Source organism: Anoplopoma fimbria, chromosome 8 (assembly GCF_027596085.1).
Source record: "Anoplopoma fimbria isolate UVic2021 breed Golden Eagle Sablefish chromosome 8, Afim_UVic_2022, whole genome shotgun sequence".
NCBI classification, from domain to species: Eukaryota; Metazoa; Chordata; class Actinopteri; order Perciformes; family Anoplopomatidae; genus Anoplopoma; species Anoplopoma fimbria.
The window spans coordinates 17,683,841-17,699,657 of NC_072456.1; the positions used below are offsets into that span (position 1 = coordinate 17,683,841).

Below are 15,817 nucleotides of genomic sequence, written 5' to 3' on the forward strand. Positions count from 1 at the left end.
CCAAAAAGTATTGACTTGATTTTAAAAAGTTTTTTTTCTCATGAGATGATTTTGAAACACTACGTGGATGAAAGTTAAGTAATGTTGGATTGATGTTTGGAGAGTCAACAGCTCCCGGATCAAGCTGACAGGGCTGTGATAAAACAGCAGGTCACAACACACTGACATTTTAATGAAAAATTGGAATGGTAACATGTTTGTCTATTCTGTATGTCAGGGCATGGTAACATCAATGACAATGAAGGCTGATACTTAGTTAATGATAAACCTCGAGCAGGCTTTAAAAGGACACTTCTTCTTGCAGTTATTCACATTCAACAGCCATGAGGGTGCTTTTCCTAGCACTTACTGTGGCCCTTGCGGGTAAATTTGTCTTTATGCATTTAAAACTAAATCAACTTAACCTGAAATTAAATTACAGTTTAGAAAATTTTGTTTTTTGTAGAGTGATATTATAGCAGAAAAACATTAATCCCATTGTTGTAATTCTTGACTGTTATTGTGTTTTATAAGGACAAAAAAAATATTGAATTATTAAGAAAACTACTGCTGCACTTGCTCAAGTGTAGTACTGTTGATATATAACCAATGATAGAGCAGAAAAATAGACATTGAGTTCTTCAGTTTAACCAACTGTCTTTCCACTTAAATATAGTCTGGCAAAAAAGATGCCATATAAAGAATAACATTTCCATTTTCTATTTCAATTTCATAGCGTGTCACCAGGTCAACTTTGGTAAGTTGTCATTCTGTTGGGTTAAAAATATAATTCTGCTGCATAGAAATAAAAAGTTTCTCAGTTCAAAAGTTTATTGAAATTTAAATGCATTAACTAGTTTGTTTTCTTGTCTATTATTGCAGCTCCTCTGTTTGCGACTGGAAAGACCTATGTCTACAAATATGAGGCCTTTGTTATGGGCGGCCTGCCTGAGGAGGGTCTGGCACGGGCCGGTGTGAAAGTTCGTAGCAAAGTTTTGATCAGTGCAGCCGATGCCGACACCTACATGCTGAAGGTAAAGACCATTAAAATGTTTTAACTTATTTATGATTAATATTTAGTAAACTGGAATAACTTGTGGCTTATAAACAATCAAGTGTTCAATTCACTCAAAGTGTCATTCTTCCTTATAGCTTGTGGACCCAGAAATCTCTGAGTACAGTGGCATCTGGCCTAAAGATGCTTTCATCCCAGCTACCAAACTAACTTCAGCCCTGGCTGCTCAGCTCTTGACACCCATCAAGTTTGAGTATGCTAACGGTGTTGTTGGGAAACTGTTTGCTCCGGCTGGCATCTCCGCAACTGTGCTGAATGTCTACAGAGGAATCCTCAACATCTTCCAGCTGAACATCAAGAAGACTCAAAATGTCTATGAGCTGCAAGAGGTACAAACAACTCATCTTCAAAGAGTTCCACTCACAATTGCCACAATACTTAAACTGACAAACTGTGTTTGGATTCTAGGCTGGAGTACAGGGTGTGTGCAAGACCCACTATGTCATCAGTGAGGACACAAAGGCTGACCGCATCCTGTTGACCAAGACTAAGGACCTGAACCAGTGCCAGGAGAGAATCATGAAGGACATCGGCTTGGCTTACACAGAGAGATGCGTTGAGTGTGAGGCTGTGAGTGCAAAGTCCCCTTTCGCTTCATAATCGCTAATACAGTAAACTCCTTGACACTGCTGGTGTGATGATATTTGGTCTTCTCAATGTAGAGACGAAAGGCCCTGAAGGGAGCCGCTGCTTTGAACTACATCATCAAGCCAGCAGCCGCCGGTCCTCTGATCTTGGAGGCAACTGCCACAGAGCTCATCCAGTTTTCGCCTATCAACATCTTGAATGGTGCTGCCCAGATGGAGGCTAAGTATGTGTATTTTATTCAAAATAGGAGTGCAATAACAGTGTCATCAGCAATTTTCTCAACACAAAGGGTCCAAGTGCAGATTGATAGTGCTTATGTTTATTTGCAGGCAAATCCTGACCTTCCTGGAGATTGAGAAGACCCCATTGGAGCCCATCAGAGCTGAATATCTTCACCGTGGATCCCTGCAGTACGAATTTGGCAGCGAGCTTCTCCAGACACCCATTCAGCTTCTGAGGATCAGCAATGCCGAAGCTCAGGTACTTCATGAAATGATCCCTATTTTCACATCTTTGTTAAATTCATCTTGTAGCAACAAACTTTAAGCTGGGAAATATTTTGTCCTGACAGATTGTTGAGATTCTGAACCACCTGGTGACTTTCAACGTGGCCAAGGTCCACGAAGATGCCCCTCTGAAGTTCATGGAGCTCATCCAGCTGCTGCGTGTGACAAGATTTGAGAGTATCGAGGCCCTCTGGACTCAGTACAGAGCTAGAGCCGATCACAGGTAACTGCAACTTTCAAACCCATGAAAAATATGTGCCTGTGCCATGGATAATACAACTATATAATGTTATTTTTTTCCCCAGACACTGGATCCTGAATGCTGTCCCTGCCATTGGTACTCACGCTGCTCTGAGGTTCCTAAAGGAGAGGTTCCTTGCTGGGGAGCTGACTACTGCTGAAGCCGCTCAAGGGCTGCTGGCATCTGTTCACATGGTGACAGCTGACCTCGAGGCTATCAGGATTGCAGAGGCAAGTCAGCGATAAAAGTTTTTTAGAATTTGTAAAGATGTAAGAGCTGGGACGCAAAATCATTAATGCAATTTTCTTTAACACTTTTCAGGCCCTGGCTTTGAACCCCAAGGTCCAAGAAAATCCAATTCTGCGTGAGATTACCATGCTGGGATACGGCACCCTGGTTTCTAAATATTGTGTTGAGGACCCAACCTGCCCCGCTGAGCTATTGAGGGTATGTATCATTTTGTACTTGTGTTTTATATATCTTAAATTTAGTTATAACATCCGAGACTTGTGACATAAATGTTTTTCTGTTCCTCCCACAGCCCATCCATGAACTTGCTGTCGAGGCTGTTAACCGTGGTGAAACTGAGGAGCTCATTATGACTCTCAAAGTGTTAGGTAATGCTGGACATCCTGCCAGCCTGAAGCCAATCATGAAGCTTCTGCCTGGCTTTGGAACTGCTGCTGCTGGTCTGCCACTCAGAGTTCACATTGAGGCTGTTCTGGCCCTGAGGAACATTGCTAAGAGGGAGCCCAAGATGGTGAGACAATGTTTTTCAATTCCTTGTATTAGTATGAATGAATGGATGGATTTAAGGCAGTTTTATGTAAATCCAATCTTTGTGAATTAGATCCAGGAAGTGGCTGTTCAGCTGTTCATGAACAAGGCTCTCCACCCAGAACTCCGTATGGTTGCTGCAATTGTGTTGTTTGAGACCAAGCTGCCCATGGGTCTGGTAACTACTCTTGCCGATGCCCTCTTGAAGGAAAAATCTGCAGGTTGCTAGCTTTGTCTACTCCTACATGAAGGCTATGACCAAGAACACCGCTCCTGACTTTGCCTCTGTGTAAGATATATTTCATCTAGCATTTTTTTGTTTGTTACAATTTAAACATGTAAGCACCAATAATCAGATATGTTTTAATGTCCTACTTTCAGTGCTTCTGCCTGCAACGTTGCTATGAAGCTCCTCAGTCCCAAATTCGACAGGCTCAGCTATCGCTTCAGCAGATCTCTCTATCTCGATACCTACCAGGGTAAGAGCAGGATAATATATCATTAGCGATTTGGGATTAAAATATGTGGTTTGACGATTCTTGTATTTTGCCCTGCAGACCCTTGGATGGTGGGTGCTGCTGCCAGCGCCTTCTATGTCAACGATGCTGCAACTCTTTTGCCAAGAGCCATTGTGGCCAAAGCTCGCACCTACCTGGCAGGAGCTTATGCTGAAGTTCTTGAGGTAATCATGTCATACATAGCTAGCTAAAATACTGAAAGGCTATTATATACCTGGCATGTGCCCTCCATTCTTATATACCTTTGCACAATGCACTGTTTTAAATCATTACAGCAAAAGGGACAATTAGCTGGCCATTGGAATTCATTTTAACATCTCAGGTTGCAAACCAATACCAAGAACCCTAATGTTATCTTAACATTAGATATGATTTCAAATTCACCTACAATAAATGTCACAAGCTTAATTAATATAGACTGTTATAGACTATATAAACCTTTCACATAGTAATAATTGTAAAATAATTTACCCATTAAATGCTGTTTTTCCTTTTTTTTTTTTTAGATTGGAGTGAGAACTGAGGGAATACAGGAGGCCCTTCTGAAAACTGGCGCGGCTCCTGAGAATGCAGACAGGATGGCCAAGATGAAACAAGTTATGAAGGCTGTAAGTTTAAGGGATCCCTCTGATGCTAAAATGATTTTGATTTTATAAGAATTATTTGATCAAAGCACATTTTATTTATAGAAGTTTAATGCAGTGTTCCATTACTTTCCTTCTTCACACAGCTTTCTGAGTGGAGGGCTCACCCTTCCAGCCAGCCCCTGGCCTCTGTGTATGTGAAATTCTTTGGACAGGAAGTTGCATTTGCCAACATTGACAAAGCCATTGTTGATCGTGTTATTGAGGTACACCATCGGCATCTTCTACTGTACTGTAATTGGCTGCATAGTAGTACATGTATTATGAGCTAAATATCTGATGTTTTATAAGAGATTTTGTGTTTACAGCTTGCAAGTGGACCAGCAATTCACACTTATGGCAAGCAGGCTTTGGATGGTCTGCTGGCTGGTTTTGCGTTGCATTACGCTAAACCATTGCTTGTTGCTGAGGTTCGTCGCATCCTTCCCACCACCGTTGGTCTGCCCATGGAGATCAGTTTCTATACTGCTGCTGTGGCTGCTGCATCACTTGAATGTATGTTGCACTTGTCTAGCTCAACTGTTGCTGATTTGCCAAAATTATTTTTACCAATGCTTACAATGTGTTTTCACAGTTGATGCCACTGTTACACCACCTCTGCCTGTCAAATATCATCCTGCCCAGCTTCTGAAGTCTGACATTAACATAAGGGCTGCCATTACCCCAAGGTAATCCAAGTGTAGCTTACTTGACAACTAATGAGGTTCTTCTCATCAGTTCAACTATCAAAAATAAATGTATTCAGGGAGATCACCCTTAAAATGTATATGTTTTGTCCTTTGCAGTGTTTCCATGCATACCTACGCAGTGATGGGAGTGAACACTGCTTTCATCCAGGCTACTCTGTTGTCAAGAGCCAGAGTTCACACCATTCTTCCTGCAAAGATAGAAGCAAGAATTGACATGATTAAGGGCAACTTAAAGCTTCAGTTCCTTCCTGTTCGGGGCGTCGATAAAATTGCATCTGCACTGTATGTACTTGTCACCAAGTAACATGTATCACCCAGTTTGTTTGAAATTCTGTTGTCCTTAAACTAATTGTCCTTTCTCCAACAGTGTTGAGACTTTTGCCATTGCAAGAAATGTGGAAGACCTTGCAGCTGCCAGAATCACACCAATGATTCCAGCTGCAGTTGAGGCACAGGTGTCAAGGGAGACCTTCTCCTCAAAGATTTCAAGTATGGCATCCTCTCTGGTTGGCGGCATGGTGAGTTTGATTCACTGACCACCTTTTCCGACACAATCATTTACCCTTTTCCGAATTAATGTCATGACCTCTGTTGTTGTTTTACAGTCAACATCATCTGAAATCCTTCCCGTTGACCGGCCAAGTGAAATTGCCAGCAAACTCCCCAAGGCCTTCGAGAAGAAAATGTGTGCTGAAATCCAAACCTTTGGTATCAAGGCATGCACTGAGATTGAATCTCGCAACGCCGCCTTCATCAGAAACTGTCCACTCTATGCGATGATTGGAAAACATGCCGTCTTGGTTGAGGTTACTCCAGGCAAGTTAATGGATGGGAATCGTATAATTCTTTCTTCTGTGGCCTACATAGGATACCACTAGGTAGCAATATTGTTTGGGCTACTAACAATACAAAAACTACTTCTAACAAATGGCATTACATTACTAATATAAGTCATTTTGTAGTAAGTTGCTAAAAAGTAACATATCTATTTATCTATTTGGTTGAAGCTGCCGGACCAGGCATCGAGATGATTGAAATTGAGGTTCAGGTTGGAGAAAAAGCAGCAGAGAAGATCATGAAAGTGATTAACATGAGTGAAGAAGAGGAACTTCTCGAGGACAAGAACGTCCTGATGAAACTCCAGAAAATCCTGGTTCCCGGTCTGAAGAACAGCATGGCAGCTTCATCCAGCTCAAGCAGCTCTCGCTCCTCTTCCTCTGTATCATCCAAGTCCTCCTCCAGCTCCTCCTCTCGGCGTAATAGCAAGGCTCCAAACAGCAGCTCCTCCAGCTCACGCTCTTCCAGCTCCTCCTTGTCCAGCTCCCTGTCCAAGGTGAGTCAGCTTTACCTCTGAACATGTAAAAAAACAAAAAACAGCAGAATACAAAATGTACGTGAAATAAGTAATCTACTACTTTTTCATTGCAGCAACAACTGTATGAAATGAAGTTTATCAAGAACCACATCCACCAGGTAATTATCAGATTGATGGGGCAGCCACTTTGTGTACAACATGTTTCAGCAGGCTAAATGTAGGGTTTCTTTGTTTGCAGCATGCCCTCTCCACAGAACGTGCCAACAGCAAGAGCAGTGCCTACAGCTTTGAGACCATCTACAATAAGGTAAGTCATCAGATGAAGACATTTACAGACTGCTTGTTGGTGGGAAGTAATCTGAACTTTTATTAATATCAATCTCTGGTTTTCACTTAAAGGCCAAGTACCTCGCAAATGCTGTCACTCCTGCTGTGACCATTCTAATACGTGCTGTGAGAGTCGACCACAAGGTTCAGGGATACCAGATTGCAGCTTACATTGACAAAGCTACTGCAAGACTGCAGGTCATTTTTGCCAACCTGGCCGTGAGTGACCACTGGAGAATCTGTGCCGATGGTGTGATGCTGAGCAACCACAAACTGATGGTAAAAAATTAGATTTGGTGACTTATCAACAGTAATTATAAATCTGTGTAATGCTTGAGATTTTAACTATGATTGAAATGTCTCTTAGGCTAAGGTTGCCTGGGGCATTGAGTGCAAACAATACCAGACTGAGATCACAGCTGAGACTGGTGTTGTGGGTAAAGAGCCTGCAGTCCGCGTCAAGGTTACCTGGGACAAACTTCCAAAGAGTGTGAAGCGCTATGAAAAAGAGTAATGTTACAAACTTATGCCGATTTCACAATGTTTTATTTGATGTTGAACGTTATGAATTTCTAATCACTCTCGACAACTACCCTTATTGAAAATGCAACATTTCAGTCACCTTTATCAGGCTTCCTGGATGTAGACATTTTTGTCTACATTACTTACTTTGACATGATTTCATTTTAATTTTCCAACACACCTATCTGCCAGACATTTATTTAAAAAAATTAAAATAAACTTTATCTTTATTCATTCCTAGGGTCTCTGAGTTGATTTCCCGCATCGCCAAGGAATACGGAATAAGCCAGGCAAAGGGCAAAAATGATAGTAATCAGATCAAACTGTCTGTGGCTATTGCTTCTGAGAGAAGCCTGAATATCGTTCTGGAGACACCAAAGGTGCGGTTTTATTGCCTATTATTTACACACAGAAAATGTCTGCATAATACTTTTTCACACAGTTTGCATATACACTCTTCATAACCGTTTCTATATTACAATATTGCAGAGGACAATGTACAAACTTGCCGTGGCTCTCCCTGTTTATCTGTCAATCGGAGACACTGCCGCAGAGCTGGAACCATACCAGAACAACTTGGCCGACAAGATCTCCTACATGTTCACCAAGGCTAGTGCAGGTGAAAACATTTAAAGGAACACATTTTACTGAATAGTCAGGTGGATCAGTAAATAGTTAACTTGAAATTAATTATGGATTAATCTTTTCCTCCCACTTCAGCTGAGTGTGCCATGGTCAAAGACACGCTGATCACATTCAACAACAGGAAATACAAGAATGAGATGCCCCACTCTTGCTTCCAGGTTTTGGCTCAGGATTGCACCCCAGAACTTAAATTCATTGTTCTGCTGAAGAGGGATCAAACACAGGAACTGAACCAGATCAATGTCAAGATCGCAGACCTGTAAGAACAACAAGTATTTATAAGTAAATTGTAGGAGCTTTCCCCCCAAAAATACAAAAAATCTAGAAATGAAGTTCAATACATGTATTTCTATTGTTTCCCAACAGTGATGTGGAGCTTTATCCCAAGGATAGTGTTATCATGGTCAAGGTTAACGGTGTAGAAATCCCCATCAGCAACCTGCCATATCAGCATCCCGCAGGTTTTTTATTCTATTAATTCAAATTTAACTGTCATGCTCAAATTTTTCAATTTGTTGAAAGTAAAAAAAAGATATATATTTATATATTTTCATTCATTTTAGGCCAAATTCAGATTAGACAGAGAGGTGAGGGCATCGCTCTCCATGCTCCCAGCCATGGTCTCCAGGAGGTCTACCTTGATATGAATGCAGTGAAGGTGAGAAAACAAATCCGACAACTACCTTGTAGATTTAGATTTATTAATTTCCATTATGGTAATGGAAAAAACGCTAACTGTTTGAGTTTTTTCCAGGTTAAAGTTGTGGACTGGATGAGAGGACAGACTTGTGGACTTTGTGGAAAGGCTGACGGCGAAATCAGACAGGAGTACCGCACACCCAACGAACGGCTGACCAAGAACGCAGTCAGCTACGCTCATTCCTGGGTTCTGCCTGGAAAGAGCTGCCGTGATGCCTCTGGTAATACAATATCTGCTTCATCCTTAGCTATAATAACATAATTTTCTATCCAGAATGGCAAAAAGCATCATATCAAGAAAATATATGTAAAATTACAGTGCCTACCTTTCTTTTTCACCCTTTTCAGAATGTTACATGAAGCTTGAATCTGTGAAGCTGGAGAAGCAGGTAGTCCTCCATGGCCAAGAGTCCAAATGCTACTCGGTTGAGCCTGTGCTGCGCTGCTTGCCCGGCTGCATGCCAGTGAGGACCACCCCTGTCACTGTTGGCTACCACTGCCTGCCCATTGGTGAGTCTGCAAAAAATCACAGCCGGTTCACAAAACTGAACTATACGATTTCTTATATATCTTAAGCATTGCCTAATTGCTTTTCTCCCTCAAATTTTTCAGATTCTAACCTGAGCCGCTCTGCAGGTCTAAGCAGCATCTATGAGAAGAGCATTGACTTAAGAGAAACAGCCGAAGCCCACCTCACCTGTCGCTGCACTGCTCAATGCGCATAATCTCACTGCCTTCACTAAAATGATGCTTCATACAAGTATTTGTTATTAACATGTTTGATGAGCAAATGTAAAGATTGCATAAGAATGTGTTAAAATGCTTGTAAAGTATTTACAATGGCAGTTAATAAATGTCAATAAAGCAAACTGAAACTCAATTATACAAGGTCATTTGTCTTTTATACGTTGAAATGAAACATTGCTCAAATAAACTTGTAAAAAAACAACTAAAATCAACAGGCAGAACCATTCAAGCTAGTCAATGCTACACTTAATTTGTCACCTTTTAGCACACTGTTCCTCTTCTTTCACCATCTCTCCATTGACAAACATTTTTTCTTACAATCTTTGGTGGTAAAAGTCGCAAAATTCTAAACTGTTTAGTAATGAAGAATATGGCTTCATAAGATTATGAGTCCAAAAAAGAACCAGCCCCTTTCTTTAACCTATTTACTTTTAAGTGTCGGGAGTCTATCTCTGGAACAGTGCTGTTCATATTACAGTAAATTATTACTGTCTGAAATATCTAAGCTCAGTAAAGAAATAATAACATATGACAAGAAAACTACAGTGAAGTGAACCATTTATCATTATTTTTCATCTATTTATCATTTTCGCCTTTGAAAATCTTCCTGTGTAAACAAATGTCTAAAACTATCTGTTACATCCTTTTGTATTTATTTACATTTTGTTAAATGTGTGCACACAGATCGCCATGTGCGGAGTCTCCAGCTGTTTGTGTAGCGCCTCGTAAGGCAACGTTCTAACTACATTTCTTATTTCAACTTGATATAACTTGTGTTTTTATCTTGAATGAAGGCTACATCTTATTCAACTGCTACAATCGTGACATGTTTACAAGTTCAGACAGCTGCTGATGGCAAATTAGTATATAATGACAACGTTAATGACAACATCTTGAGTTTAGTACAATTTATTTGTATTTCTAGTCATATAGACAGCAGCGTGCTTGTGTAATAATGTATAATATATATTACTCATACAGTACCAGTCAAAAGTTTGGACACACCTTCTCATTCAATGGTTTTTCTTTATTTTTATTTTTATTTTTTTCTACATTGTAGATTAATATTGAAGACATCCAAACTATGAAGGAACACATATGGAATTATGTGGTAAGCAAACAAATGCTCAACAAACCAGAATATGTTTTATATTTTAGATTCTTCAAAGTAGGTGAATGAGAAGGTGTGTCCAAACTTTTGACTGGTACTGTATATACTCATATATATACATATAAAATAAATTTCTCTCTTTATTTGTAAAGTAGGTTTCATACTATAAAATATACAAAGGCACTTACAGTGGGTACGGAAAGTATTCAGACCCCTTTAAATTTTTCACCCTTTGTTTCATTGCAGCCATTTGCTAAAATCGAAAAAGTTCATTTTTTTTTCGCATTGATGTACACTCAGCAACCCATCTTGACAGAAAAAAACAGAAATGTAGAAATTTTTGCAAATTTATTAAAAAAGAAAAACTGAAATATCACATGGTCATAAGTATTCAGACCCTTTGCTCAGTATTGAGTAGAAGCACCCTTTTGAGCTAGTACAGCCATGAGTCTTCTTGGGAATGATGCAACAAGTTTCTCACACCTGGATTTGGGGATCCTCTGCCATTCTTCCTTGCAGATCCTCTCCAGTTCTGTCAGGTTGGATGGTGAATGTTGGTGGACAGCCATTTTCAGGTCTCTCCAGAGATGCTCAATTGGGTTTAGGTCAGGGCTCTGGCTGGGCCAGTCAAGAATGGTCACAGACTTGTTCCGAAGCCACTCCTTTGTTATTTTAGCTGTGTGCTTCGGGTCATTGTCTTGTTGGAAGGTGAACCTTCGGCCCAGTCTGAGGTCCTGAGCACTCTGGAGGAGGTTTTCTTCTAGGATATCTCTGTACTTGGCCGCATTCATCTTTCCTTCAATTGCAACCAGTCATCCTGTCCCTGCAGCTGAAAAACACCCCCATAGCATGATGCTGCCACCACCATGTTTCACTGTTGGGATTGTATTGGGCAGGTGATGAGCAGTGCCTGGTTTTCTCCACACATACCGCTTAGAATTAACGCCAAAAAGTTCAATCTTGGTCTCATCAGACCAGAGAATCTTATTTCTCATAGTTTGGGAGTCCTCCATGTGTTTTTTGGCAAACTCTATGCGGGCTTTCATATGTCTTGCACTGAGGAGAGGCTTCCGTCGGGCCACTCTGCCATAAAGCCCCGACTGGTGGAGGGCTGCAGTGATAGTTGACTTTGTGGAACTTTCTCCCATCTCCCTACTGCATCTCTGGAGCTCAGCCACAGTGATCTTTGGGTTCTTCTTTACCTCTCTCACCAAGGCTCTTCTCCCACGATTGCTCAGTTTGGCTGGACGGCCAGGTCTAGGAAGAGTTCTGGTCATCTCATACTTCTTCCATTTAAGGATTATGGAGGCCACTGTGCTCTTAGGAACCTTGAGTGCTGCAGAAATTCTTTTGTAACCTTGGCCAGATCTGTGCCTTGCCACAATTCTGTCTCTGAGCTCCTTGGGCAGTTCCTTCGACCTCATGATTCTCATTTGTTCTGACATGCACTGTGAGCTGTAAGGTCTTATATAGACAGGTGTGTGCCTTTCCTAATCAAGTCCAATCAGTTTAATTAAACACAGCTGGACTCCAATGAAGGAGTAGAACCATCTCAAGGAGGATCAGAAGAAATGGACAGCATGTGAGTTAAATATGAGTGTCACAGCAAAGGGTCTGAATACTTATGACCATGTGATATTTCTTTTTTAATAAATTTGCAAAAATTTCTACATTTCTGTTTTTTTCTGTCAAGATGGGTTGCTGAGTGTACATTAATGCGAAAAAAATGAACTTTTTCGATTTTAGCAAATGGCTGCAATGAAACAAAGAGTGAAAAATTTAAAGGGGTCTGAATAGTTTCCGTACCCACTGTATATATGTGTGTGTTAAATTTAAAAAAAAAATGTGTGGCATGTGTTCATTCTTATCACAATATACCAACTTGTGAATTGAATTAATAATTTAAATATTAGTTGTTATGCACACTGTTATGCTCATCTGACAGATGATAAATTACAGTGGTATGACAAAAATAAAAGCGGAAAGCTGAGGAGCTTTGCCACATGACATATTTAATTGATGTTACTTTAACATGACTGCCTCTCTTTTTGCATCTCTTACTCGCCTCTTCTGCTCGCATCTCTCGTGGGAGGGACTAAGACTCGAGGAGAGGAAATCAATCAAGGATGGACAAACTGGGAAATGAGAAAGGCCTATAGTCAAAGTTGACAATGTTTCCCTGATGTTGAATTTGTTATGTTAAGATGTCAGCAGAATTATCTGCCAAGATAATCGTTTTGTTGCTGCTGTTTACATCCCTCCTGGTGCAACATTAATAGATTCAGCTACAACTGCATTTCACTGTGCAAACCTGTGTTGCTGAATGACAATAAATTATCCTTAAAAGGCAAACCACCGGTGTCCAAATCTGCAGTGTTCAATACTAAACATTTATATTAACGACATTATTTGGGCTGATGGTTTTTATATCTAAAAATAATTATCATAGATCCATAGGAATACATTCACAGCAACAAGGACGTGAATGACAATAGGTAATAAATGATTTACTTTGCTGAAAAATGTGCAACTTAATGTTTTCATAGTTATCATAAAACATTTTTGGATCACAGGTTTTCAATAAATTATATTTTATTTAATTTGCAAATAAAAAGCTCTAAACTGTGGTTTCATTGTGAATATTGTAGCGACTTTTCTTACAGTTTAAGTGTGTTTTATTGAATAACTAACGTTAATTCAATAAAACACGTAATGTTTGGACTCCAGCTCAAAGGTCTAATATGAAGATTTCCTAAAAAAGAAGATGTGTGGCCTTATACAAAAATAATCCCTCTCAATCATCACCTCTGACCATCACTTCTTTTACTAACTAACAGCAGAGCAAGAATACGCAGAATTCGAACAAATTTCTGAAAGTCTGAGCCGTTCACAATAACACAGCTATCTTATAATTTTCACGTGTGGCGTTGGCCTATATAATATTAACTATGTTACTAGCCGAAGGCTGTCTGTGTACATTTTTATAGTTTGTTAATTGGATCAAATCCAAAGTGGCTGAAACATTTTTTCGTTTTGTCATCTTGCTGGCCACCCTCCACCCAGCAAAGTAGGCTAATGGTGACGGGGTGGAAACAACAAAATGTCTAATTTTGAGGCTACATCCACACTAATTTGTTTCGTTTGAAAACAGGTTTTAAAACAAAAATTATCTCGTTTTCGAAATGATTTCCATCCGTACTGGGAAGCCACAAATTATGCATAACCTTTCAGGTACACTGGGCATGTGGGTGTCGGTGTAAAAGAGAAGTAGATTGGTTCCTTAGCTACGGAAAATATGACAGAAAAGGCTGATAACGCTGCTGGACACAGCGCTCGCTTAGCGCTCTAATAACAGCTGCTTCTTTTGCATGTCGGCAGTATTATAAAACACAGAATATAACTACACGACAGCTGCTAGAATAGACTACAAGGTCAGCAACTCCTGTCATGAGTTATCCATGATGAATTAACTACTGGAAGTCGATCGATAATCAAGACTGTTGTTGTTTGTTTTCCTCCGATAAAGGGTCACATGATAGGGGTGTGACGAATCAGGGAAGGACATGTCGTGACTGCTAAGACCCAATCGGGAAGCGAAAGCGGGTTTCTACATTATTGTTTTAAAACTTATGTGTTTATGCCGTTAACACTATGAGGTATCCCCGGAGTTTCAAACTTATCCGTCCACTGGAGCGTTTTTAAACTCCTCTGCCTTATAACTCTGGCCTAGTGTGGACACTAAGTGTAAACATAGCAAAATATATGTAACGTAGCAGTGTGGACATGGCCTGAGTCTGCAACTTCGGATTTAATCCAATAAACAAACTATCAAAACGACCACAGACCCTACACCTTTAATGTGACAAGCCCACTGGGCAGCTCGACTTCTTTTTCCTCTCATGTTGGACTTAGGGCAGGACGCTACAGTGACTACTGCTATTAGCGCTTCTAAAGGTATAAGTGGTGAGACAGTACAGGCCGGGGCTAGCTGGTTACCATGCTCCTTTCAGTAGATAAATGGTAAATGGATGGTTAATAGAGTTGCACTTTAACACTACATGTCATTCACCCATTCACACCAATTCATACACTGATGGCAGAGGCTATCGTGCAAGGTGCCACCTGCCCATCAGGACTATCTAACATTTATACCAATTTATCCAGCCTACTGGAGCCATTTGGTGTCTTGCCCAAGGACACATCGACATGGTCCAGTGGAGCCAGGGTTTGAACGGGCTGATCCTTTGATTGAAGGACGACCCGCTCTACTACTGAGCCACAGTTACCCCTTGACTCTGCAACACACATCAGCTCTGTAACCTCTTCATATTCTGTAAATAATATTAGTTACTGGCTAAAGAACTGGCCTAATCTCATACATTGCACCTGTAAGTGGGAATTTTCAAGAAATAGACAGAGCCACACTAACTTCTAGAAGATTAACAAAGTAACAGTTTCTGTTGATACATGGCAATAACAATTCCAGATCATTTTACAGTTAAAAAGCTGTTGAGCACAAAGCCCATACACATGCTGAAATGTCATGATACCAGTGGTCACCCTGACCACAACAAATAAAGTGAGCAAACAGCCATAGTCATGGTGCCCTCCTGTGTGAACTTTGAAAGTGCATTACAACAGTATGATGAAGAGGTGCCATGTAACACATTCACAAAATAATTAATACTTTTATGAATGTGGCTACACATTCAATAGCACTTATATAAATATGGAAAAACAAAACTGACCCAAGCAAGTAGATTATATTTGAGTATGGAGCATGACAGAAATCAACTTAACTTTTCTCTTCAGTGAAATAAAGATCTTGTTATTAAATTTCCCTTTAATTAAAAATATGGTGTCCTCTAAACCCTTGGTCAAAAGAAAATCATATCAATCCATAAATGATTTATTTTAAAACGTTTCAAAAAAACTTTTTATACAAAGTTGAACAGTAAAAAAATGCTTCTTTTGATACATTTTTGGCCCATTTGTTTTTCTACTTTCATATGTAAAATAATGACTACATATTTGCAAATACGAGCAAAAAAAAAGGGTGGTATTTTCAAACAAAGTACGGCTTATAGTAGAAAAACAGTATTCTCTTCTATGGTATTGTAAAATGAATTGTTAGACACAGCAAACATTTTGAAGCGTGATGCTTAACTTTGACTTGGCATATCTGAGGAGAACAAGGTCAGGTGGCTCTAACTTTTCATCCACTGATACATGCCCTGTCGCCCTCCCAAAACCAAACCCAAGTTTGTTTGAATCTAAAAGGTAAAAACCCCTATCTATCTAATAGAGTGTAACAAACAAACAAACATGTCAGGGTTAATATTATACCTTCATGACATCCGTGTTTGACTTTGTCAGCAGAAATGTCCCTTTAAAAGCCAACCTCTGACTGCAGACATTCACAACCTCGACAGCC

General features: G+C 40.0%; 1 protein-coding gene across 1 annotated transcript; it reads left to right on the plus strand.

Annotated features, from left to right (window-relative positions):
• The first annotated feature begins 323 nt into the window (after positions 1 to 323).
• LOC129094318 (vitellogenin-2-like) lies at positions 324 to 9,395 on the plus strand. Its single transcript, XM_054602438.1, is given in 35 exon segments — positions 324 to 363; positions 716 to 736; positions 862 to 1,013; positions 1,132 to 1,383; positions 1,463 to 1,624; positions 1,717 to 1,865; positions 1,972 to 2,122; positions 2,214 to 2,371; positions 2,454 to 2,619; positions 2,711 to 2,836; positions 2,931 to 3,149; positions 3,240 to 3,373; positions 3,375 to 3,455; positions 3,548 to 3,645; positions 3,724 to 3,848; positions 4,191 to 4,292; positions 4,415 to 4,534; positions 4,637 to 4,823; positions 4,903 to 4,996; positions 5,114 to 5,299; positions 5,385 to 5,535; positions 5,623 to 5,833; positions 6,025 to 6,350; positions 6,446 to 6,490; positions 6,571 to 6,639; positions 6,732 to 6,938; positions 7,027 to 7,169; positions 7,423 to 7,561; positions 7,671 to 7,800; positions 7,902 to 8,085; positions 8,193 to 8,287; positions 8,390 to 8,484; positions 8,581 to 8,746; positions 8,874 to 9,035; positions 9,138 to 9,395. Coding segments are annotated over 35 exon segments (4,959 nt in total). The 3' UTR covers positions 9,251 to 9,395.
• The last annotated feature ends 6,422 nt before the right edge of the window (positions 9,396 to 15,817 follow it).